Source organism: Onychostoma macrolepis, chromosome 08 (genome assembly GCF_012432095.1).
Source record: "Onychostoma macrolepis isolate SWU-2019 chromosome 08, ASM1243209v1, whole genome shotgun sequence".
NCBI classification, from domain to species: domain Eukaryota; kingdom Metazoa; phylum Chordata; class Actinopteri; order Cypriniformes; family Cyprinidae; genus Onychostoma; species Onychostoma macrolepis.
The window spans coordinates 12,633,806-12,661,740 of NC_081162.1; the positions used below are offsets into that span (position 1 = coordinate 12,633,806).

A 27,935-nucleotide genomic window follows, 5' to 3' on the forward strand; every position below is an offset into this window, starting at 1 on the left:
TATAAAAGCCATTTATTTGTTCAACAAATGGAACTATGGACATATCTAGTTGCAGTTATACTAGTTTTAAAGGAATAGTTCACTAAAAAAGGAAAAATTGCTGAATATTTACTCACCCTGAGGCCATCCAAAAAGTAGACAAGTTTGTTTCTTCATCAGAAAAGAATTTGGAGAAATTCATGTTTTTACCTTTAAACTGTTGCTTCTAGCTAAAAAGAGTCCTATATCCATGATACTGTTTTCTCTACTGGAAAAGTTTACTTGTCTGAATCAGGAGAGAAATATGCACTGATCCAACACCATTCACAAGACAAAACAGTCCAAAATTCTTCTAAACAAAAGGATTTGTGGATTTAGATGTGAGGGCGATGGGCTTTTTCATTGGAGGAAGTGATTTAATACAAAATTTCACAAAAAAAATACTCCAATTAAACAAAATCTTGGAAGGCCTGAAGTTGAGTAAATTCAACAAATTTTAATTTTTGGGTGAACTATTCCTTTAAATGTAATTTAATAGCATCCCAATGAAAGACAACAGTGACATTCTTATATAGTTTAGCAAGGCCGTAAATTGAGTATGACCCAGTTTTGAGTTATAAACACATGCTTGAGCGGTCTGAATAGGGAAAACGCTCAGAGGAAATGGCCCTACAGGGAGACGGAGACCCACGGAGAAGCACTAGTGATGATGGAGTCTAGAAAGTACAGTACACAGAGACTGAACTATTCAAGAGGCCCTGCGCTGGGAGTACACACACACACACACACACAGATGTGAGCGTTCATGTGGTGAGAAGGACTCCGGCATGCTCTCCTGTCAGAAGAGTGTGTGGGAGGACAGTGAGCGAAGACAAACGGCGTGTTAGCTAGACGGAGCTCCGCAGTCAAACAACAAAGACTCAGAGTCCAAACACTCAGGAAATACAACCGCAGATCTGACAGCAGTCACATCCCTAGAAATTTACTTTCTCCCATTCACGTTTGATGTCACCCAAACACACAGATAGAAATACATGTGTTCCTTTTATTTGGCTCAATACATCAAGTGCGGAGGCCCCTCTTGGGTTTAGGGGGAGAACACCCACTGCTTTTAAAGTTAAAAACGGCAGCTGGGCTTCTCTTCTATAAATGCCATATCGTCCCACCCAGCTTTTCGGTGCGTAACTGAGCCACGCCAGGATTCCTTGTCCTAATAAATAGTTTCGGCGAGCGCTCGAAGCTGGGACTTTTTATGTGAGGCTCTCAGGTTTGGAGGAGGGTGTCCTGAAGAGTCCTCAGCCTGGAATGAACCCTGTCGTCCCGCGTAGCAGCACTGTTTAGTCTGCAGCGTATTGAGGCGAGGATCCACAGTGCCCTGCGCTTCACAGCAGCCTCAGTCAGCACCTGCCAGCATCACAAAACACACACATTTGGGTAACCAGCCCTCACAATTTCCACTGGCCCACTGAAGTTATTGAGATGAGCCCATGAAATGTGTAGTAAAGTAATATTCATTATTTACTCTCATATTGCAAACCCTGTTATTTTTCCAGTGGAACACAGAATAATTTTTAAAAGATGCAATAGTTTGGTGCTAATTTAAAAACTTTTCTTACAATTCTCATATAGGATTGAGACTTTTTCTTTAAAAAGTTTTAATTTTGTTGGGTGCAGGTCACACCCCTCTGTGTATTTCACCATGAAAAAACTGATGTGACCCATTGTGTTTAACTAAATTTGGTGTGAAAAGCAAAAATGAGACAATATAACAATTATTATTGTGCTTTACCAGCAAAGAGAGAATTAAAACATATATGGCTGAAGAAGCAGAAAAGACCTGAGGCCAAAAGACGCAAAGACCAAACATGAGCTCAAACATTGGTATGCCATAAGCAAGGTGAAAGAAATGTAAACCCATTTCTGCCACATAAAAATAAATAAATCACTCTGTAGTAAATCATAAAAATGACATCCAAATTATGAGGTTGAAATTATGGCAAACGTTTGACAAAAAAAAAGACAAATTTTAAATTATGACAAAAAACTATTGAGAAAAAGGTCAATTATATCAAAGAAAGCCGAAATTTAGATAAAAAGTCTTTTAAAAAAAATATGTAAACTCATGATTACCAAAGCATGATTTTTTACTTCCTCACTGTTATCAGTGATAAAATATTCAATGAAAATTCTCTTCCAATCACTGCGATCAGATCACCGAATCATTCTTTTTTCTTTAAATCAATGAATAGATTGGACCAGTTCAAACTCATTCACTTGAATTAAAAGCTTTTGGGGGGAAAGATTACCAATAGTGAATAATGATTTAAATCTCAGTCTAATCCTCACACAAATCTATCACATGATTTCACAAGACTTGGACAAGTCACATGAACTGTTTTTATGATGCTTTTTGGATTCTGTTTGTCAGTGTCAGAGCTTCAAAGGAAAAAAAAATTGCATGGTTTTAGAACAACATGGGGGTGAAAAATTGTGCTTTTTGCATAAACTGTCACTGTATGTAAACAAAGCTGAGGTGACTTTATTCAAACTCAGCCTTACCTTGCTATAAGGGAGCAGCTCTCAGCGTTAAAGCTGTTGGGTGTAAACCTGTTTTTGTACAGTGTGTGTGTGAGAGAGACTGAAACGCTTTTGATTTTAAATGTGTCGTAAACAGCCAGCAGCCTATTTTATTCTGTTGTTCTCTGCATACCACAAGAACTAGCGTAGGGTCAATAAAGGCACTGATGACAACTTAATTGGGCTGCACACAGCCCTCGTTTCGTCTTGAATAGGCCACCGGGTTCGCATGAGCAAACCCTTGGCATTTGAGGAGGTGAATGTTATTTTACGATGTGTTGAATGTGAATCAGTGAAGACCTCACCTTGTCAGTTATTTCAGTGATAATGCTAACAGGTCCATGGGAAAAGACGGTGAAGTTTGAAAACAAATGCAAAACGAGGTTTGCTGAAAGGGAGGAGGACAGGAGCTCTTTCACAGCACTGAGGTGTCTGGGAGGGGGAGGACGAGTGAGAAACAGCATCCTTAGATGAGACCATGCTTCTCTGGCCACTGCCTGAGATTAAAACAAAGAGGAGGAAGCCATCAGTAATTTTCCAGTCTGCTTCACTTTGCTGTTTTTAACTTGTGACGTAAGGTTGACTGACTTCAGCTCCATAATTAGATCTCTTACGATTTGTTGGGACCTCTGGTGCCCTCTGTTGGTGGGGTGGTGGAAGAACGTCAGGAGCCACAGCAGTGGTCCGGCATTCTCAGGCGCTGCCAGAACAAGCAGCTCAGCAGCTGTGTCTACCCAATACCCACACTGCACCAGCAGGAACCAAGCCTCAAAGACAGCCTGATACGCCCTGGAAAATCACCATCCACCCAAACACACAAAGAAAGAACCTAACAATTACTTACTGATACACATGGCTTACAGTACGAAGAGAGATGGAGGAACAAGGCGGCTGAGTGAGTTTGGACAGAGAAAGAGAGATTTGAACTGGCAGCTGCTCAAACTAAAGAGCTTCTTGAACTCTCAAGTTCAGATTTATTCTCTGATAATATTCTGATGACACCTGCAGCTGACACTCTTATTACTTAAAATGCTTACAATGCATGCATTTTCCTAGAACTGTATACACGACACACATGCATCAGGCCATATAATTGGTTAATAATCAGAGAAATCTGTAAAATGCAGCATGCACAGATAATGTATCACTTATTATAACTGCTAAAAATACTGTGAAAAAAACAAAAACAATTACAGCTGAAAGCAATATATTTTTAATATTATGTTTTGGTAAAAAGCCATTTAATAATTAAAAATTATGTTCTCCAATCTATGTATGTAAAAGTTGTTTGATCCTTCCCTGAGTATTTAACTAAATAAATAAATAAATCACAAAATTAGCTTCTCAATAGGTTTATTCACACCAAATGTGAAAAGAACTGCTGTCAGTAAGTCTATTCACGCCAAGGATAAAATGAATGTATGGTATGTCTGGCTAAATGAAAAACATATTTTATACTTATGCACATATATTATATATGCACATATATTATAAATGAACTTTGAAGAGAGTGTGAAGAGATCTGTAGCACAAAGGGTTTCATGAATTACAACCATTTTGTTACTCGGGACACTGATACTACTACTTGGTGTGGACAGACACTTTTTCTGGACAAGAATTTATGAAAAGGAACTATGTGCTTCAGGTGAAAACCTATCTGTGTCCAAATACCCACCTGTGTCAAGCCTGAGCGAGCTAGAAACATACAGGATTATAGTGTGGGAAATCTCTGTAGTAACAGCACTGCTGACGATAAGAGAGCAATGAAGTGTAGGGTGTCTTGAAGCTCATCTCACCTGACATCTTCCCCCGCGTCCTCATTCTCCGTCACGCTCTGAAATAAACTTCTGATCCAGCTCAGATGATCCAGCCAGGCTTCCCTGGGAACCTCTGAAAGGGGTGAAATGAAAAATGTAGAAATGAGACACTTTTGAAATTGATTTCCAGGTGGACGAGGAGAACTTAGCAACTGATAACAAACCTCAAGTTGAAATGCTTTCGACAGACCCTTCAAAATGTTCCTGACCAAACTTACCTTAAGAACTGTTGCCATCTGCCATACTATCATTCAAATTATTTTTACCATATTTCTTTTAAAACATTTTTAACACTGTATATTTTTGTTTAGCCCCAAATTTCATAAAATATAAAGCAACAATGGACCCCACTGACTATCATTATATGGGGGGGGGGGGAATAATTGTTCTTTTGTGTTCTGCAGAAGAAAAAAATAGGTTTAGAACAAGTATTATGAAAAAATATTCATTTTTGGATAAACTATCTCTTAAAGGGATAGTTCACCCAAAAATGAAAATTCTGTCATCATTTACTCACCCTCAAGTAGTTCCAAACCTGTATGAATTTCTTTGTTCTGCCGAACACAAAGGAAGATATTTTGAACAAAGTTTGTAACCAGGCTTTTTTGGGGCACCATTGACTTCCATAGTAGGAAAAAAATACTATGGAAGTCAATGGTGCCCCAGAACTGCTCTGTTTCCCACATTCTTCAGAATATCTTCCTTTGTGTTCAGCAGAACAAAGACATTCATACAGGTTTGGAACTACTTGAGGGTGAGTAAATGATGACAGAATTTTCATTTTTGGGTGAACTATCCCTTTAAGTACAGTGGTCCAGTAGTGCACAACACAACGATGGCTTGATTCCATTGTGTTGCGGCTTGTTCCCATTGTGTTATGCTACTTTCGTTGTGTTGTGGCTTGATTCCATTGTGTTGTGCTACTTTCGTTGTGTTGTGGCTTGATTCCATTGTGTTGCGGCTTGTTTCTGTTGTGTTGTGTTGTGTTGTGTTGTGTTGTGTTGTGCTAATTTTGTTGTGTTGCGGCTTGTTTCGGTTGTGTTGTGTTGTGCTAATTTCGTTGTGTTGCGGCTTGTTTCCATTGTGTTGCGGCTTGTTTCGGTTGTGTTGTGTTGTGCTAATTTCGTTGTGTTGTGGCTTGATTCCATTGTGTTGCGGCTTGTTTCTGTTGTGTTGTGTTGTGTTGTGTTGTGCTAATTTCGTTGTGTTGTGTTGTGTTGTGCTAATTTCGTTGTGTTGCGGCTTGTTTCCATTGTGTTGTGTTGTGCTACTTTCGTTGTGTTGCGGCTTGTTTCTGTTGTGGAGATTTCATTGTGTCGTGCACTACTGGGCCACCAAACATAAGTCAAGCAAGCAATGTGTAATGTTTCCAAAAAATACTGTGCATCACAACTGTTTTCAACACTGATAATAACAAATGTTTCTTGAGCACCATTATCAGCATATACCAATGATTTCTGAAGAATCATGTGATAGTAAAGACTCGAGTCAAAGGAAAAATTAAATTGTAAAATATAGTGAATATTTCTGAGTGAAAATGAAAACAGCTTAAAGTGATTATCAAAAATTGAACAGAGCCAACTTACTCTAACAATCTCAAATGAATTTTTTTGTCCATTCACTTTCTGTTAAATAGCCAAAACAGGGATTGGAATGACCTAAGAGCGAGTAACTGATGAGAAAATGTTCACTGGATGAACTGTCCCTTTAAGACATGGCACAGTCAAAGAATGATGGCCTATCTTTAGCTTGATGAGGTAAATAACTAAGCTCCAGCATTCACGGGTCTCCTTTCAGAGACGAAGGTCCTCCTTCACGTCAATCATTTCACGTACAATGACAATTGAAGCAGTGCAAACAAATAATCCTAAAAAAGAGCCCCTGGAGCAGCAGGCACCTGAGGTCTGCAGCCATTCTTCAGTTGTGCTGGTTATAGAATAGGTGGCATTGTGAGGATATCCTCTAGAGTTCAGGAGGCACTGAAGAGCCCCGGGTCATTTGGGAGCCAAGCCAGAGATAGATATCAGAGGACCGGACCGAGGCGGGCAGGGTGGGTAGAGGAGGAAGGAGCCTGTTTGTTTGGGACTGCTCTGATGGAGGGAGGGAGATAAGGCCAGGCTTTGGAGGCTTCAGATGGTGGAGGTTTAGGATGAAGGATTCAAATGAATCTCTAGCCACTCACTGACACAATACTGAGTCAAGTTCAGTCAGAGTGAGGTAATGGTTTTGAATAAGGGGGTGTGGCTGGTGTCCGAGTAAAAGTATTGTAGTTTGCTAGCGATTTGATATAATTAGACTACACTGTCTGTCTTTACTATAGAAAATAAGCAAAATTTCTCTCATATGAACATATATTTAGAAATGGTCCTTCATATATGGCCGCCTGTGACTGACATGCGCTTGAGAAAACAATTAGTTTTTCGTGCTAAGATAAATTTAGATGTCAAAGCAAACTGATTAAGGTCCAAATGTATTTCCAAATCATAAAACCTGGTGATTTTTCAGGTTAAAGATCTAAATTTAAAAGGTTAAAGGTTAGCTTTCTACAACATCTGTGTAGTTCTGTGCTATGCTGAGTTTTTGTTGTTCTTGCTGGTTCTCTTTTGTTTCTTTGTCATATATTGATATTTTCATATCATACTGAAAAGTTCAATAACTATAATAAAAATGATAGCTGTTGGGTAAAGTGTGCCAGTTGTGCTGGTAATTTGCCCAGGCTGGTTTATGTGAATAATACACAGTAATCTCATCCAAAGCCTTCTTGCTACACATAATTCAATTGCTCTGTATAAACAACTCATTTAAGAAGTCATGTTTTATTTTTAAAGTAAATCATTTATAAATAACAATTCAACATGCTTACCCCTTAGCATGACACAGTTTACCCCTATAGTTTTTGAAAAAAGTTAATTTTACTTGATATACACACTGAAATATTTCACTTCCACTTGACTAGAGGCCAACGTGTATAAAAAGCAGCACGGCTTACCCCACTCTCTCTTAAAAATATATGTGCTGAGGCACCATATCATCAGAGATCTGCATAAATGATGTTCTCTTGTTAAGTGAAGGTCTGAATTTCTCAGAGATAGTAAGAGGTGCTGTACCTGATGGTGCTGTCAGTAAAGGAGTGAGTAAACTGGGCATCACATGTGGGAAGTAGGCTCTGAGTGGTAGACGATCCTACAAATCATATATGCATACAGATATCACAACAACTCCAAATATGAAACACCGCTTTTGTGTCATTTGAGAGCCACTAGTGGCACCAAACAGACCTGCCAATCATACGAAACTACACAGAGTCGATGCATTATTATTTCTCTGTCTTGTTTTCTCTAGTTTATGGCCTCTGTGGGACTCCATATTTTTGGAAACAATCATTTTTATGATTCAGTTTGGTGCTGCTAGTGCCAGAGAAATTACACATTCACCTTCATGAAGTCAGTTTGTACCTGGGGTTTCTGTCCAGTCAGTCTCTGGAGGAAGCAGACAGTGAAAACCTGTACGAGGACTCTCATGGCCAGGTTCTCATCGATCTCTATCAGCACATTCCTACACACATACACACACAATCTCACACTGTTTCTGAAATGAATTTGCTGTAGGTAAAACGGCCTTATTTACTTTAACATTTTAAATTCTAATAAGAAATAATTAAGGATGCAGCAACACAGAGGTTTTAAATCAACAATTATTATAAAATGGCTGCTATAATAAATACATACTGTTGTTAAAAAAAAAAAAAAAAAATTGCACTAAAGCAAGCTTTAATCTAAAAAATGCTTCAAATGAGACTTCAGAACATTTTAAGAGATTTATAACCATTTAATACACTTTGAAAGCTTGCGATAATAAAAATAATATTGGCTAGTACAAATATAATCACTGATATTATACTATATTATATTAATTATATTATATTATATTATACATATATACACATATATATATATAAATGGGCGAGATATAATTTTTTTTTTTTAACTTTTCTGAGCTCATTTAAGAAGAAGGGTTTTAAAGATAGTCTAAGGCACTTTCTATGAAGTTTTGTGGTGTAGATACACCATAGGTCTAACTAAGATAAATAAAATGCACAAAAAATATGATATTCACCTGAAAATTTCATTGACTGTGAGGAAGATGTGACAGTGATCGGCTGAAGCTTGAGGCTGGTGGGGGAAGAACATCGCAAAGCATTAGGTACAACGCATTTTTGTCATCTCCTCTCTCAACCACTAGGGGGCAATGCTGTAATAATAATAATGAGGACCTGTTGGCATCTCATACAGTCCTCTCCCATAATTCAATGCTGCAAGTATAACAGACAAGTTTACCAACAAAATGCACATTGCTTTATTATACAGCAATATCATCTGTTTTAAATTCATGCAAAAGAGAGTAAAAAATTACATCCAAGCAGCTGTACATGCATGTCTGGTGCAGCACGTAAACTTACATGCTCATATTTTAATAGAACATGTTTCATTAATATACCCATAGTTCATATGGGCAAAGAATGTCATAAAAACATTTCATCCAGACCCAAAACATCAGTGCTCCAGAAAGCCCACATGTGCCCTTGCGGTCTTTGATCCTTAGAGCATTTGTCTTTGTTTGTGCATGTGTTTGTGTGTGTGTGTAGGCCACAGGGAGAAGCCTCATTATTCTCTCCTTCATTTGGGACCATTAAAACGTCTGCCCCACCCAGCCCACAGGCACCCTCATCTCCCCTCTGCACGCACACACACACACACAATCCTCACACACACCCCCGCCTCCGAAGTCCCCCCAAACCCCAAAGCATCTCAGATATTCCCGTAACCTCGGCTATTCAACGCTTGCCAAAAGCCGCCAATTTGCTGCTCCAATAAAAAGAGACGCATTTCAGCAACAAACATTAGATGGTATGATCCTGTCTCAGAAACAGAAGACAGAGCGATAGAAACGAGAGAGAGATCATAGGATACAGAGCTCACCAAATCACAACCAATATCATAAACCAATGAACGAAAATGACTGTAAACGCAATCACAAGCAATTTTTCGCACAAAGATTCAAATGCACCTGAAGCCGAAATGTCGCTCTTTGACTGATCTTCATAAATAACCGATTCAGACACAATCATCCTACACTACCGTTCAAAAGTTTGGGGTCATTAAGATGTTTTTCAAGAAATTCATACTTTTATTTAGCAAGGACGCATTAAATTGATCAAATGTAACAGTTAAGACATTTACATTGTTACAAAAGATTTCTATTTCAAATAAATGGTCTTTTGACCTTTCAATTCATTAAAGTATCCTGAACAAAAAAAATGTATCAGGTTCAAGAAACACAAAATGATAATAATAATAAAATTTCTTGAGTGCCACATCAACATATTAGAATGATTTCTGAAGGATCATGTGACACTAAAGATTGGAGTAATGAAAATTCAGCTTTGCCATCACCAGAACAAATTCTGTTTAAAAATACATTAAAATAGAAAAATAGTTATTTTCTCAGTTAATTGTAATAATGTTTCACAATATCCCTGCTTTTACTGTGTTAATAACATTTGAAAGGTAGCATGGTTGATTCCAGTTTCTCTCCAGTCTCCTTCCTCTTTAGGATTACCCTCATGTTGTTTCAAAAAAACCGTATGACTTTTTTTCTTTAGTGGGACAGAAAGGAATATTTTTAATAACTTCTAGGCTGCTATTTTCCATATAATGAAAGGGCACTGGAGCTGTCAAGAGCTACAATGGAGAGGAAGATAATCTAAAAACTAGTTTCTTTTGTTTATCACACAAGCTTATTTTTGAGTAGAAGCAGTTTGGCCCACTTGTACAACATTTACATTTTTACGACAATGTTTTGTTTTATTTTTTTAGCTTGACCGACTCGGTCCTTATTGACGTGGCCATGATATTCTTATTACAACCCCAAATCCAGAGAAGTTGGGACATTTTGTAAAATGCAATAAAATCAAGAATCTGTGATTTGTTCATTCTCTTTAACTTTTATTTAATTGACAAAAGTACAAAGAAAAGATTTCACCGACCAACATAAATGTATTTTGTAAATCTGAACAAATTTTGTTTTTGACGGCTACAACACATTCCAAAAAAGTTGGGACAGAGGCAAAATAAAAGTGAAAAGGTTATAGAATATCCACGTTAAACTGTTTCGAACCAGTTCACAGTAAGCAGTAAGTTTCACCAAGTACCATACATAATATTGTGAAAATATTCAGGGAATCCAGAGAAATCACAGTACATATAGGGCAAGGCAGGAAACCTCAGTTGAATGTGCTTGACCTTTGAGCCCTCAGATGGCATTGTATAAGAAACTGTCATGCTGCGCTGTTAAATATAGCCACATGGGCTCAGGAGTACTTCAGAAAACCACTGTCATTTACTACTGTCTGCTGCTGCTTCAAGAAATGCAACTTGAATATCTGTTACTCTAGGAGAAAGCCACATATCAATTCTATGCAGCGATGCTGCCGGGTTCTCTGGGCCAGATCTCATCTCAGATAGTCAAAAAGACAGTGAAAATGTGTGCTGTACTCAGATGAGTCCACATTTCAACTTGTTTCCAGGAAAAATGGATTTCGAGTTCTCAGTCCCAAAGATCAAAGGGACCATCCAGACTTTCATTAGCAACAGAAGCAAAAGCAAACATCTGTCATGGTATGGGGGTTCAGCAGAGCAAACAGCATGGGTGACTGGCATATGTGCAAAGGTACTAGTGAGGATTGGGATTGTACAGAGACATAAACTGCCATCAAGATGATGTCTTTCATGGGAAGTCTGTGGTTATTATATCAAGACAATGCCAGCTCTCATTCTGCATGTGCTACAACAGCGTGGTTTCGTAGACAGAGTGAATGTGCTAGACTGGCCAGCAGATCTGTCTCCTGTTGAAAATGTATGGCTCATCAAGAAAAGGCGAATTAGACAACGATGATCGCAGACTGCTGAGCATCTGAAGTCTTGTATCAAGCCAGATTGGACAAAAATTTTACTTGCAGAACAATTAGTATCCTCAATTCCTAAACAATTAAACATTGTAATTAAAAGGACCATTGATGTGACACAGTGTTAAACATGCCTCTGCCCCAACTTTTTTGAAGTGTGTTGCAGCCATCAAACTCAAAATTTGTTCATATTTACAAAATACATTTACGTTGGTCAGTGAAAACTTTGGAAATATTTTCTTTGTACTTTTGTCAATTAAATAAAAGTTAAAGAGAATGAACAAATCGCAGATTCTTGATTTTATTGCATTTTACAAAATGTCCCAACTTCTCTGGAATTGGGGTTGCAAATAACTTTGTGTTTACAGAAGAAAAAAAGTCAGAGTAAATAAAGAAATAAAGTGCTTGGAACAACACGAGGATGAAGAAATTATCTTTTTTTTTTTTTTAATAAAGACTCAAATAAGAGATGACATGACATAAGCAGAGGCATAGGAAAAGGCTGTCTGCTTTTATTTTTTTATGAAGGCTGAAGCTTTCTTTCCCTAGTGAAAACAGATGGGCTTTCCGAACACTCATCCATACCTTCTCCTAACACTTCAGGGAGGGTCAATTACAGCATGGCAAAAACATCCTCTTTCTGGCAGTGGGATGCTGGAAGATGCTGTTTATTGTTATTGGATCTTAGCTTTGAGGAAGGTGGATGAAAACAGAAATGTGAAACTAATTTCTGGTTTCCCCTTTTTGATTGCGGTTTAAACAACTTGTTCCTGCAACGTAAACACACCGCAGAGTTCAATCTGCTCTCAAGCACATACAAATAAGAGTTGAATGCAGCTGCATTTGGGCCTCATTTTACCTGTCTGTACTGCTCAGAATGAGACACTAAACAGATCATAACGAACCTCAAACATAAGCTACATGACGACTGTTTGACGTCCTTAGACAGACATGTAAATGAGGTCTTGATTTGAGTCATTTTAACTTTCTTCGTGTAGGTATGAAGCAGCCTCATAAAGATGTGTATGGACCGCGGGCCTGCTTCATATCACGCTATTTGTGTCCGTTCTCAAAAAGAGGCCAGCGTATCATGCAACGCCATTAATCTTCACACGCTGTGTACCATACGAACAACAGAGCATCAAATTCCTTCTTTACTACCATAGTTTTACTGTCAACACAGCAGCACCAAATTAATTAGCAACCGAAGCAAATATTATGACATGCGGTACTAGTTGCCATCAAACATAACAGTGTGAACTGTTGCTAATAAACATGATGATGGTCTGTTGCCGTAAGGTGCTGAAATATTTGTTTAACAGTTTTTAAGTTATGGCTATTAATATTTTGACAATATGCAATATGTGATCAAAAAGTCTGATACCACTAGTGAAAATATTTAAGTTTTGCATTTTTATGATTTTTCTAGTTTTTCTTGTGAACTACGATTATATTAGAATAACAGATTGAAAAGTGAAAAAAAAATCAAATGTATTCAAGAAAGACAGAAAGAAAGAAAGAAAGAGAGAAAGAAAGAAATGGTCATTTGAACACACATTTGTTTATTTTCAGGTTTAAATTTTAAGATTTAAATCATACTTTTTATGTGGTTTCAATCTTTTGGAATCAAGAAAAGAAAGATGTTAATATAGAAGAAATCAAGCCTACCAGTAATGAGTCATTAACATATTTGTCCAGACTCTGTGTCAGTGTTTCATGGTCAGACAGCACAGATTCCAGTAAGCTCACTGCTGCCCCCTCCAGACAGGTGGGACTACAACACCACAGATTCACTACGGCCTCATCCTCCAACACAAGCCTCTTACTGTGTGTAGGAGAGAAAGACAGAAAACAAACATAATCTGTGTTCTGTCATTAAATGCTGGTCACATTGGACAAGAGACAATGCTGCACTGTAACGACACTCACCTGATCAAGGCCTCACTGATTTCCTTAATGAACTCTTGATTCAGACAGGAAGAGCCACACAACATGGAATGCTTCAACAGAGCTCCAATAAGAGGAGACATCTGAGGACATGTGACCAAGGCAGCACATGCCGTTGACATGGCATGAATATTCCCATTTGAACACCTGAAGTGTGAGAGTGGATTATTTGTCAAACTATTTTATAGTGCTAAATAATACTAACTGAACAAACTGTTTGGATGTCAGAGAAAATATATTTTTCAGGCGTGTAAGACACAAACAAATTTACACGTATGTCCAGATTGATATTAAAGTTTTATTACCTGGCTGATGTGTTTGGCAAGCCGTCACAGCTTTTAATGACCTCCTCTATCATCAATGACACAACCTAAAAGTGACAGTTTGCCTTTAAGTTCATAAATTGAATGCAGCTTTAAAATGACTTCAAACTTTAACATGGTTTCAGTTTCTGATTATGAAGTCACATATGGACAGCCAATTTCTCATGTAAATGAGAGTGAAAAATACATTTGGGGCTGAGCAATATACTGTATCTAATATTCACAATGCATGTTTTTGTTGGCTTTGTAAAATTACAAAGCAAACCATATGAAGCCCGTATTTATAATACATCATAAAGGTATTCTTAAGGCATTATAATGAATGCAATGCATAATGCATTATAAATAACTTTATAATATGTTGTGTCATCTCATGAATATTCATAAGACGTTTTAATGTATTATAATAGTTACTTATTTGTGGTTATAGCTTTTAAGAGTATGATGATATATAACACACAATGAACACGATCCATCCGCTTAAGTTACAATGGATTATATTTCTCATAGTTATAATGTATTATAAGTCTCATATCTTGCCACGTTACTTATGTTACTTCACTTAAAGCAGACAAAGACCACTTTTAAGTAATAATAATAAAAAAAAAAAATTCTCAAACAGCCAAAAGATCAGATATCAGATCAGATGAATGTGTAATATGACACATTTGCTTTGAACTTTTTTTTAATATATAATATCAGTTTGATTATTTTGATGGCACCCTTTAAACAGCTGTTGATAAGTAACTCTGCAACTACATGTCAGCTAGCAGTCATGAGAGTATTAGTAGTGTGTCTGCTGAATATACTGTATGCTAACACTATTTTGACGGTTCCTCAACAGACAAACTGAGTATAGGATACTAACATTCTACCTACCCTACCTAAGTCTACTAATACAATTAGTTTTATATATATAAACATTGCACTCGAGAGATGTAGTAAAGTACTGTGCAGATCTTAAATAAACAATGTCAAGCTATGATATAGCCCATTATATAGTAGATTTAATATGGTGTTCATTGTGTGTTATAAATAAATAATCATACTCTTAAAAGTTATAACCACAAATACGCAAGTACTATAATGTATTATAATTGTTGTTATGATTATTCATGAGATTTTAACACATTATAAGGTTTTTTTTTATACTGCATTATGCATTCATTGTAATGTCTTAATATAGTGTATTATAAATACGGGTTTCATAGAAAGTGTTACCAAGGTTTTTTATTTGTCCACTAGAAGTTTTACAAAACTGTTTAGATCAAACAACAGTTCCTGTAATAGGGGGAAAGAAAATAGATGCTATCGAAAATCATAGATAGACTGAAAAAGAAGAATTCATTCAGCTATATTGTCCAGCCTTCTATCACACTAACCATGTCATTATTAACTAACATGTCAAGGTTCTGAACAGTGACTCCAAACCTTCTGAAGAGCCTCTGAGTGGTATCGCTTCGGGGTTAATCCAGCATGTTTTACTGTAGCATGAGCTACACTGCCCTCCTCCTCCGAGATCAGATGACACAACATATTCTGTCCAGAACAGATACATAACATAAAACAATGTCGACGACAGCTTTTAAACAAAACAGCCTCCGTTTATGGCTATATTTAATCATCACACACCAACAAACATCAATAACTGAATTATTTTGCTTTGTATGTGATTGGACAACTATTTTCTCATCATAAATACATCTGTACGTTGCACACAAATAATAAGAAGAAGGAAAAAGAACAATGGAAACGGGTGGCAAAGCCTGTCTGTTTATGAAAGCACAGGGTTTAAGCCTTGACAGAAAGCATGTCTGCTTGCGGAGGGGCCATGTGGTTTCTTTAGGTTTACAGTATGCTAAGATGCCCTCCACAGACCCAAAGAGGCTCAATTACTACCATCTGAACAGCAAAAACACACTGCAGATCACACTTAACTCTAAGCTGGGCTGCGGCTACAGCCAAGGCCAATGAAACACAGGCTTTTCACATTCTCTGGGGACATGGCATCTGCCATGATGATTTTTTTTTTTTTTTGGTTCTTCAAAGTGGTAATTTATACATTACTAAACCATATGGATGCCCAAGCTAAATCAAAACAACTTACAATGTGCCTAAAACGAAAAAAAGGGGGAAAAAAACAACATTACAAGCATCACGTGACTCTTGTAGCAAACAAGCAAACTACATGTACTATTAAACTATTAATACTAAAAATTAAAAATGTGCACAGATATGCCAAACGATTTAAGTGCATTCAGGTTTATTTTGAGAAAATTTGAGAATGAGAAACATAACATTTTCTAAAATAGTTTTTAGCATGGGAACCAAATTTTTGATCCATTCGGACCTGGATGTCATTTTTTATCTAGGAGTTAGATTTGTCTCAAAATACTTTAGTAAAATATATTTAGCCTCCTCCCACATGATGAATTTTGTTAATAAACATGAATATGCATTGCCTTTTGATGAACCATTGCAGCATGAAAAATTAATCATCTTTTTTAACTGAAAGCCAAAGTTTATAAAAAATAAAATGAACATATTTTGTTTGAAAACATCCCACAGTAATACTGATGTTGTTTTGTTAGAAAATGAATATGTTAGTGTCATAAATTTGGACATCAAGTTATGAAAAAACAGCTAACACCAGCCTAAGCTTTAGCTGGTAATCCAACCTGGTCATAGCTGGTCAGCGTTTTGGCCACTTCCTTAGCTGGTCAGGCTGGTAGACCAGCTGGAACAAGCAGATAAAACCAACTTGACCACCCTAGCCAGCCAGGCTGGGAGACCAGCTATAATCAGTTACTTCCAGCTTAAATCAACTAAGACCAGCCAACCAGCTTATGCTGGTTTTAGCTGTTTTTTTTCTTTTTCTTCAGCAGTTCAAAGTGATTTAAATCAATTGAGCTCAATGTTAATACTGGTAGTTGTCAGATTATATGTTCTTAGGAATTTCATATAATGACGTACAGTATTAATCAATATTTAAAGAAAGATTGTTCTTTATTGTGAAATCTGAAATTTCAAGGAATTTCTTGATTTTTATTAATAAATGTGTGTAGTAAACAAAAAACCTATGATATTGTAAATGCATTATGAGAGTTAAGGAATTATTCATGTCAGATGACGGCTACGTTTCGTACCATTTAATCTTGGTTAGAGGCTTCAAGAAAAGATATATAATAACAAACGATAAAGTGATATTAAGATAAGGTCATTCTGATCAGCCTAAAACAGTTCTCAAATGCGCCTGCAGAGGTAAATGTATAATACTTAAAAAGACCACACAAGTCTCCCAGAGGACTGCTTCCAGACCCCCAGGAGTTCTGAAGGAGCAGAGGGGCCATCAGGCATGGTCTGGTCTCTCTGATGTGAAGAGAGAGAGTCAAGCTGGCGCTCCAGAGCGCTTCATCACAGAAGAATGCGCAACCGGCCCTTTAATAACAGACAAAAACATCTCTCCGTGGCTCTGCGGAAGCATCGTCATTCTTCTTCGTCTCATCTTCTGGGCTAAACCACCCACAAGAACACCACAACCAAGTTAGATTTGTGAATGGCAGGACCGTTTGTTTATTCATGTTGAGCAACTAAACGAACACAGGCCATCACTGCCGTTGAGGCTCTGGGGGATCAGCTGGAATCATCCCAGATGAACTTCACATTGTAACCCATGCTGATCGACATGAAGGCTTTCTCAGATGGGTTAGACTTTACATGTTGACAGTGACAGTAAACAGCGCTCGAAACAAACAAGGATGGGATAAACGGAAAAATGCACAGTCCATTAGAACCGCAACAAACACGAGAATGGAAAAATAAGAGATCAGCTTTCTGGAAGAAGCAAGACATCAGGCTGGGAGGAGAAGAAAGACCCCCGAGAAATTAACACAAACACAACAAGAAAAAGACCGAAGATATTGGACAGTAATTAGGTTACAGCAAGACAGAACAAATCAGAAAGTGATATGCCATTAAACAAAGAACACACTTTCAGATCTGTGTGATCAACCCTGAGGAATGGTGCCGTGGTTAGTAATTGTTTTTATATGATAATTCCAATGGTTCTTCAAAAGTCCAAAAAAGCATGGCATTACCATTGTATCATGGTGTAATTCTGACATACAAATCAGCAGGAGGAGACTGGCCAGTCTACCAAAGTAGAAGACAAAAACAGCAAGCTATGGACCTTCTATAGGTCAGACTCTTTTGGATTGTCTTCCTTTTCCCATGTTTCATTGATCGAGTAAATACACAAGTGCCTATAATCTGTAACGTTATTGCACAAATCAAGTCCTAATCTCTGTTTTTTGTTCCATATCTTTCCCCAACAAACCATAAGTACAAACACTGCTGCTGCACTAGGGATTGTTAGCTAAGCAAATAAACAATGTAAGATTAAACACCGTGACTGAACCCCTGACAGAGAACCCACACCTCCCTCTGACTCCACTTCCCTTTGTATAGGTCAAAAAACATCTGGCAAATTAAAAGTTTACTTTAAAAGCCCTGCTTTAATTAGCGCTATGTTTTATTAGATGAAAAAAATAATCAAACGAATGCACACACGTTTGAATCTGGCAGAAATGCAAGGAGTTCTGTATTGCTTATGGTAAACCATCTGTGTGAACTCTGTAAAAAGTTGAAAGTGTACAATTATTTTAGTTCTTTTTCATCACCTTTCATCTCCCAACCCTGATTACATCTCCTTAAATATAAAAGTGTTCACTGAGAATTTCTGAAACACTCTTGACAGTTTCAAAACTTTTTTAAGTAGGGGTCTGGAAGAGTATGACATTTATTGGCCACATTACAAACACAAAAGGGCTCCGAAAATTTAAAGCATGTGCTTTAAAACTTTTCATTGTCATTTTAATGACAAATTTAATAAAATAATTAATGTTCATTCTTCACACTTTGAATTAAACAACTAATATATTCCACATCTTTATTGTGTCTGTCAGGATATCAATTTGTAATACTGCTTTGGCAATTTATTTATCTATTCAATAAACTTGAGGGTTAGTAAAGAGGTGAAATGTTGTTGCTTTACCTTGATCCACATGTTGGCTTTTCGTTCGACAGCATTCAGTGGCTCAGCGCTGTACAGACAGCTCAAACACCACAGCAGGAGTCTCTGGCTCCTATCTGAGCATACATAAACAAGACCACAGGACAAAATGGCATTTATAAAATGTGAAAATGGCCACATTATTCATCTGTGACAGAGAACCTAAAACAAACATGCATTTATAATCAGGCACACACTAGGCTAAACTGACATTACACTGAGATTTAAAGTTAATTTAAAAGCTAGAGACAAAAGTTTTAGATCTTCAAACAACTGTAAACAAAGAAACCATAAGATGTAAAACAAAAATAAAATATTACAGATTCTGCACTATTTGAAGGTCAATAACCAAATGAACACATTTGTGAGTATGTGATCTTGAACAAAAAGGCAGATTTCCTTGCTTCCAGTGAATTTACTCTTTACTCAAATTGTTATACTGATAAATTAATTTCTGACAAAAATATGCATACATTACATTTTAATTAAATCATTTTTTAACAACAAAAATTGTAGTAAGCTAACAGAAGCATTCTCACGAGTCTCAGACTTTTGGACCTCACTGTATATAATGGGTTAAAAAGTACAGTATAACTATTGCAATAAATCACAAGTTTTTAGAACCATTTTTAATGCTGCATGTGAAGAACAGGTCTTTTATGACATTTCAGTGAAGGGAAGTGTTGATCAGACAGAGAGAAAGAGAGGTAGTGAAAGCGAGCCAAATAACAGAACAAATGCCCAGCAGGCCGCTACAGGGTTCATTGGAAAATTAGTGTAAATACCCAACCCATGCAGACACATTTCTTGGTCTCGAATGGGAAACACACCCCCAAGTGTAGAAGAGTCGTAAATTTACCATCCGCAATAACACATGGGTTCCAACAAAGTCTTCCCAGGAACTGGCCCACAAAAGGAAACGTCTTCATGGCCTCACTAGTGGAACTCTGTTATACAGAAAACACACATACCCGAGATATCAACAGCAAAAACCAGCATCTGCATTATGAAAAATAAACTGCAATTGGACTAAACATTTATAGTTTCACAGTGCAGACCAAGTAATACAAGTGAATAATCCAATGAAACATTTTTTTGGGGCTTTTTTTTGTCATTTTGTCATTGTAAAGTGCTGCAAGTTAGATTCAAACTTACCTCGCTCAAATTAGCACTAAAGCTCAATGTATAGGAGGACATACCCTTAGTTGAAAACTTGTTTTGACTTTATTTGTATTTTAACATCACTTTTCCAAATATATAGTACTTATCTCATAGATTGTTAATGACACACCCATTTTTAGCATTTTGTAAATTCAAGCAACTTTTTGCTTCTGAATCAGAATTCATCTGGTGTTGTTGTGATGCTGCAACACCATGGATGTAGATCACACAATAACAAAAAGTCAGGTGGCCGAATATGAACCACACCTGACAGTGAGAGCCAAGCAAGAAAGAGAAGAGAATTTTTCCAGTGATTAAACTGGAAATACTGTCTGGCATTCCACAAGGATACGTCCTAGGACCCTTTTCATTTCCTCTGCAATATTCCTTCCCTGATGACCATATCAGAACTGGATTGATAAAGATCTACCTACATCAGCGTGCTTTACCCTTGCACACATATTTCATGTCCAGTATACTACTAAAATAGATGCTTCCTGTGCCGCAATAAGGGCCGTTTTAAAGACTGTGTTTGGATTGTTTTTGGAACATAAAGGAAGATCTGATGGTTGCCGAGAGGAACTCAGCAGGAACAAATGTTCTCATGTTAGAAATATATTGCTTTTCCCCAGTAAAATGCACTGTCAACAGCAGATCCTGTCTCAGCTCATAAGCTGTGGTCAATTTTTTTTCTTGAGTAATACTGACAGTTTAAGTAACAAAATAAATGTATGCCACTTGCCGAGTTAGCTGACATCACAAATATGAAAAATTAGCTAATATGAAAAAAAAAAAAAAAAATCAATCATCATTTCCCAAAGAACTATTTGAGCCAAAAAAAACCTTTTGATGGCATTTTATAAAATTATTCCCACGCAGACAGTCGGAGAGAGTCACTGATCACTTTAAAGTCAGTTACGTAATTAATGAAAACCAGCGCGCTAATGCAAAGGCATGTTGAGGATCACAGCTTTTTGCATCAGTTCAAGATGTGCCCTGCCAATTTACTGTAAACTGGAAGCTATACAAAGGATCTAAGCCTATTTACATTCCATAGGCACATACATTATTGGAAGCTAAACGATTTCAGTGCACGCATGAAGTGAATGACACCATTCCTATGGAACTTTAACACGTCAAGTCTCACAAAAGGAAAAAGACCTTGTGGCAGCCAAAAAAAATAATTGATACGAATACAGAGCACACACTAAACTAATTATATGTAGCTCTAGACCTCCCATTTGTAATCATAACATCTAATATAGGGTTTTTGATGCCAGGAACCCCCAAATGGGATGAATCCCTTTTCTAACGACCCCATTTCTAAAACGTAAAGGCAGCTATACATTTTCACGTAAAAAAAAAAAAAAAAAAAACAGCGTGTGAGAAAGCATATTATAAAAAACAATGTTTTGATTGCACAATAATTAGCTTTTATATTGTTATTGTACTGAAGCCAAAACAAATTATCAAAATATTATCTAGAAAATGATAGTGAAAGTTGAAATTCTTTTTATCCCCAATTTAAATGTTAGATGTATAAACCTGAAAATTATTTAATGCTTTTCAAAGCTAGTATTGCTCCAAAGCAGTTTTACAGCTTTGACAACCATAAAAATTCATCATCTGCATAATTTTTTGCAGATTCAAGAAAAATTTTGAAGCCATCTGTGGTCCCCAGACACCAGTTTAAACATTTTAATTAAAGTTAAAAAATTTTATTTAAATTTCTCATTACATTTTAGAATTATAACTTACACAAAATATACAAAACAAAATAAAATTTTCCAATATAATTTAACATTAAATTGCACCCTTTAAATAATTTTGCTATGTCCTATCACGATATCAACTTTAATGCAACTAATTATGCTGCCCTAATGTGGACTCTTGAAAAACGGTTTGAAAAGTTAATTCACAAGTGACAAAGTCCAGCTCCAGCACAGGGGTACGAACAGCTTGCCATTGCATGTACCATCCCAGAGATGTCTTCTCATGGGAGTTAAAGGGCAAAAAGTCGTATGTACACATTCACAAGTCTGCAAATACTGAATGTGTTCACACACACATGCATCTCTCAACCTCCCCTTGAGCACGGGCGCATCGCCAGTGGGCACCAACTGTGCCAGGCTCAGGAAGAAAACCGTTTACGGGACCGTGATACCTCCTCTTTCCAGCAGTCCCAAGCAGGGAGTGGGAAAACCGGTTCTGATGGAATGCAAATGAGGAAATTGATATAAACGAGACATTTTTTCATCCCCAGGCGTGAGCCACGTCCTTAACTCATCCAAGTGCTGCTGTTCAGATCCGCTTCATTTGGGCCTTTTTACGAGGCTCTGCCGGGAATAAGGGTTTAGGGCCAATTAAGAAATCCTGATCCCTTCACGTTGCTGAATGCTGTCAGAGGGGCTGACGCATGCCAAATTTGATGGAAACAGAAGACGTGATTGCATTTTTGGCAGGGGGGCAATTGTAACTTGAAATAAGAAAGCCTGCAAGATATTGTTTTCTTTTCCGACACGCCAGGCACCAAGCGGCATGGTCAGGGCCAACGGGAGATCTGCTGGTTCGAAAGACCAATGCTAGAGGAATAAAGACCTTCTTTCAAGGTGAGGAGAGTCAGTGGGAGGCACAATTTTTCTTAACACTGGTCCTTCACAGATTCGTCCTAACCCATGCTACCTCGTCCAAATTTGCAACACTTGATGCAGGGATACATTAGGTTAACGCTGGCAGTCCCTGGGTGGCTATTAGCCCACTAACTCATCACCACGGCTGTGCCAATGTCCTGCCTTCATCCGCACAGAGCGGCTTCTGTTAGGGGTGCTAAAAGAGTTAGTTAAAGCACTATGACCTTAATTTTAAAGGTGATTTTATGAACTCTGCAGTAGAGATGTGCAAAACTACACATTTTCAAAACTGACTAATGCTGAGTTCTCAGTTACTGTGAGACATTTAGCATGTTGAACCACAGCATGCTGTCAGCATGCTAAAACTCTCTCCAAAAAGTTGCATCTCTTAATTTATGTAAGCACCACAGTTAAAAAGTATTACAGGGCTCAACAATATGGATGGCCCACTGGTCCAAGGCCAGTGTGAGAGCCAATAATCATATAAATGTATTTTATGCCTTTATTTTTTTATGCAATCTTAAGTATTTGGTTGACATGTGGTTGTGACTTCAACCATATGTGTGTGTGTGTGGGGTGTTGTATTATTATATAAATCACATTTATATATTATACTATATCAATGCAATAATATAAATCCAAATTATTAATTTAAATGAATAAAATTTATATTATAGGTTCAGAGATAATGTTCAAAAGACAAGCAAAACAAAATACTTACTGTTAAAAAAAATGATAATTTAAAATCTTAACACAGTTGACCTCACTAATCAGTTAGTTGGTTATTAAATGACCGTTCGTTGGTTATTAGCTGACCATCCTGTCCATACCTGCTCTGTAGATAATGTGAAAACATTTCATGGTGACGAATTAAGAATATTGTTATGCAGAACAACATTAGTTCAACAATTGTTTATTGGATGCTAACATTTAACAAAATAGCTATAGCAGGGGTCTCTAACCCTGCTCCTGGAGAACTACCTTCCTACAGATTTCAGCTCCAACCCCAATCAAACACACCTGAACCAGCTAATCAAGATCTTCAAGGCTACTTGTTAATTGCAGAGAGGTGTGTTGGAGCAGGGTTGGAACTGAAATCTGCAGGACGGTAGCTCTCCAGGAGCAGGGTTGGAGATCCCTGAGCTGTAGGGATCAACTGTGGCCTATGTAAAATGTTTCACAAAACTCCAGACAAAAAGTACAGCTTGAAGTATAAAGCAGGATGTTGACATATTCATACCATTTGTTGCAACCCCTGCAGAACTTGCTGGAGAAAGCTCCTCAGAGAGCCAAGGTGTCTGCTTGTGTCCAGAAGAACAGAACATGACGTAGCCTCCCCCCAGTCCACGGCTTTGGCCATCCAGAACTGCACATCTGTCTCAGATACAGTCTCCATTTTCTCAAGTCTGCGAGGACACACAGAAATAAAAGAAACCATAGGTAAAAAGGCTTTCAGGGAGTGAACTATTCCGTTCAAGGCCAGCAGATCTACATATGCACTCTGCATCATTTCTTCAAAAGTGTGTTCTCATTCCTGAAAGAGTAGGAGAGTTAAGACCATAATAATGATGTCCTTTGTACAGAGTCTGAAATGACAGGGGTTGTAATCAGGAAATGGGGAGTTGAAAAGGTGTTGCCCAATTGAGGGCTCTTAATTTGTCATCAGCCTGTATTTCATGAGCCGGCCAGTTTGAAAAAGGGGGAAAAAAGATAAAAGCGGCACTGGGTAGTGCAATAAAGTCTTTGTGGACTCATTTTAAACTTCCAGAACGCTCTTAACTCACCACTGAAGTATTTTTGACAAATAAACAAAACCGAACAAGGCTGAGACCATCAATGGAGACATATCCTCATCTGTGTCCTGCTGGGAGGCAAGGTTCTCACACCGCGACCACGGCATAACGGAGTAGAAAAGGCGCTCAAACAGCTTGTGTGTGCGGGAGCAGGAGTTTGTGGGTAATTGATGTTCTTAGTCTTAATGACAGGTCTGTGAAAGACACAACAAGGGAGTGTTTTTATGATCTGCTCATAACAGTGGAGTCGTTTAATGTCTTGCCATCACCCCTGCTGGAAAAATCCCTTGGGTGAGACAATGTAAATATATAATTAGCCTTTCTTTCCTTTTTTTTCATCAAACCAAACTATGAACAAACGCTCCTTGTTGACTTGTCATCCCCGCACAGCTTTCACCAGTCCTCCGGGGGACACAGCCGCCTGGCCAATAAACTGCCACAGCCAAGATGGGTGTAATTTCCAACACAGAATACTAGTAGAGCGCTAGCTGAATTTGTGCATGTGTCAAATTATTTGGGCTGTGTTATGCACTGGAGAGTGTCAACACTGACGCGTACCAACACATACTAATGTCCTGACTGTATGCCAAATAGAAAAAACCTGTAGTAAAGAAGTGACTACAAATGTATAATTAGGCTCTTGACAAGCAACATTCAAGAGCAGAGTCAAACAGGTTGGCCTTTCAATTGCTTGATTTGGTTCGGTTGGCTGGTTTAAAGCAAAAATGTCTGTTCAGACAGCTGGTGTCTGAGTGAAGCTTCATTTACCGTGGTGCTAACGGTTTTGACATTCTCAGCTGGAGGGCAAACACATTATTACACTCCACTCAACAATCTGTCATCATCCTGGAGTTCAAATCAGAACTTATTATGAGAAGGCCTAATAATAAATTCTGTACATATCAGATCATTTCATCTTCAATGATAATGATGAATGGATTTATCAGTGATTCTATGTGATGTCTACTCTTTCAGAGACCTGATACTGTCCATTCTGGTGTCCCCTTAAAATATCTATTTGTATTTTCCTGCATTCTTAAAGCTACAGTCCATAACTTTTTGGGGTTAAAAATGATCTGAAATCAATATTTGAGCAAGTACATAACCAGCAAGTGTTCAAAACTAACGCTTTAGCCCGATTCACAAGGGTTAGCTTATAATAATGTTTTCTAATTTGAGTGGTACGGGTAGGTTTTCGTGGGAAATTCGAGCATACTGCTGCGTCATTACATCACGTCTGTAAACATAAAGAAGTTTTCCTGGCTACTCTATCACATGTGAGGATCCTGCCGGTGGAGGATCATTTATAGCCTTTTCTCACAGCACCTAGAATAATTAAATGTATCATTTTGATGGCGGATTGTAATCCAGAAAGGATTATGTGTTTATGAAACACGTGAATGAAATGAAATTATATTCCAGTTTTAAATGTGCTTCTGATTACAGATAGCCTGGGATTACACAAGATTTGTATTTTAAAGAAAACCAGTTCGAAGGGAGCATAATTTGCTTTTTGGGTTAAAAGAATTTCTTAATATGAAATTTGAATGGTATGACAAGACTGTACAGAAATTGAAATCTACATGCTAATACACACTATACTCATTGTCACGCAATGCTGATGTTGTTAACATTAATAATTTGAGAATAAAATATAAACAATAACAATTTGCATGGTTAGATGTGATATGAGCTAACCGATCGTTAGATTAAATCACCATTGGTAGCGCGATTTATTGTAATGCTTTTTTCCTCAGTTGGTCAGAACAAACGTGACAGACTTGTTACTTGTTCAGATGGCAATATACGGTGAAAATTCTTATTTGGGTCATATATTTCAAGACGTAGGCTAGAATCTGTGATTCCTAAGTACAGTATCCACACCGGTGCGGTGACTGACAGACTGACACACATACTCCTCAAAACAGTAGATTCATCCAAGCTGGAGCTGTGCCGGAGCACAACGCCACGCAAGGAAGATAATTCCGCACAGAGCTGCAATTCCAGGTTTTCAAACAGAGATGGCGACAACGAGGCAAAATTTACGGACTGCAGCTTTGAGTAATGGCACTACACTATTAAAAAGCAATGTTTTTTTTTAATTGGCATATATTGTTTCATGGTTCCGTAACCTTTCGCATCGACAGAACCTTGCCACTGCATAAAAAAGTTCTTTATCCACCTTATTTTGCAATAGGGAAGTAAGCTATTTTCTTTGAATGTGGATTCAATGTTAAAAATGGCCACTTCCACTCTTATGTTAAAAATAAGGTGGATAAAAACATTATTTTTAAGCTATTAAAATGTTTTCCACACTAAGAAAAAAAGTGATTGTTTTAACACCTGTTCACTGAAAGGTTCTTTGGAGAACCCAAAATGGTTCTTCTATCACTGAAAAAAACCCATTTTGGAATTTTTATTTTAAAAATTTAGCATCTGATCTTATTCTTATATATTAAGTTCTGTAAGTAAGCTGTGATGAAAACTAGTGACAGATATTTTCTTCCATATTATGACATATATTTGAGTGTAATGGATTATTGAAAAAGAAGAAATCTAGGCTGGAGACTTATATAGGCTACACTAAAACTAACACAATGAATATAAACACAACTATTAAAATGGTTTATTTTTATTTCAATATTTGTATATTATCATAGTTTTAAACATAACATTTATTTAAAAAATGTATATTTTTATGATGAATTTTAATTGTTTAAGACTAAAGAGCTGAGACAATGGTAAACCAATATAATAATTGTTTGTAAAATAGCAATAAGTAGCAAAAATATATAATAAAGGTGTGGTTAAAAGTTTCAAGAACCTCTAACAATTCCCAGTCATTTAACAATAAGATAAAAAGCTGTTTAAAACCATTATATTCAATAACTGAGGTTTATATGTATATGTCTTGGTTATTTTGTCATATCAGGAGCTTTCTCAAAATTTCCAGACTCCAAACTGATACTACTGGTGATTTTGAAGATCTAAGATATTTAGGAACATTTAGGAAGTATGCTGAACTGAACTAAAGATATTTTACAAGGGTAATATATATATATATATATATATATATATATATATATATATATGTGTGTGTGTGTGTGTGTGTGTGTGTGTGTGTGTCATTTATATTGGTTCTCTCTCCGGCTGCAACATAGCATAAGCATTTCACTTCAGTCTGAGCACATACACATCTCTAAAGAAAAATTACAGTAAGGATTAAAGTCATGAATATTAATTAGGTCTGGCAGACGTTTCATTGTAACATTCCTGGTGTATCACGTAATCTAATTAATATTCATGAGTAATGTCACAGCATGATTCGTAAATTCTCATCCTATTTCTGACAGTCAAAAATAAAGCCACACACAGTTGGGCCAAATGCTTAATTTTCATGTGAATGAACAAACAAAACTCAGATATTACCTTTAAAATCCGCAGACTGGAACGTGTCGACCCAGTGAGGTGAGGACGGTCTGCTAAGACTTCTGCTGTTCAGTTTGACAACAGCTGACTCTCACGACGTCCTTGCTTTGCTCAGGCTTACTACTGACATACATGTACTGTCATACTTTCCTCATAATCTAAGATAACGGTATAAAACAGCATTCAATCCAATGTGAGATTTTCGCGGCATAGGAAACTGTACAAATCTTTCTGAACTTCCCTC

At 37.2% G+C, this 27,935-nt stretch overlaps 1 protein-coding gene across 1 annotated transcript; it reads right to left on the minus strand.

The window, feature by feature from the left end:
* Nucleotides 1–356: 356 nt before the first annotated feature.
* fancc (FA complementation group C) lies at nt 357–27,935 on the minus strand. The gene is made up of 15 exons (XM_058783955.1): nt 27,692–27,935; nt 23,710–23,875; nt 19,538–19,625; nt 18,661–18,755; nt 15,039–15,146; nt 13,590–13,654; nt 13,267–13,431; nt 13,006–13,162; nt 8,490–8,545; nt 7,829–7,928; nt 7,481–7,556; nt 4,353–4,446; nt 3,171–3,345; nt 2,862–3,053; nt 357–1,383 (listed from the first exon to the last, which is right to left on the minus strand). The coding sequence occupies exons 2-15, from the start codon at nt 23,863–23,865 to the stop codon at nt 1,243–1,245; spliced, it is 1,668 nt and encodes a 555-aa protein (XP_058639938.1). The 5' UTR covers nt 23,866–23,875; nt 27,692–27,935; the 3' UTR covers nt 357–1,242.

Excerpts from the sequence above, each read along its gene's own strand:
- fancc (XM_058783955.1), bottom strand. The coding sequence starts at position 23,865 with ATGGAGACTGTATCTGAGACAGATGTGCAGTTCTGGATGGCCAAAGCC. Across the intron at positions 13,655-15,038 it reads ACTCAGAGGCTCTTCAGAAG|GTTGTGTCATTGATGATAGA; the intron begins GTTTGGAGTCAC and ends TGTCACTTTTAG. Across the intron at positions 3,346-4,352 it reads GACGCGGGGGAAGATGTCAG|GGCGTATCAGGCTGTCTTTG; the intron begins GTGAGATGAGCT and ends GTGATTTTCCAG.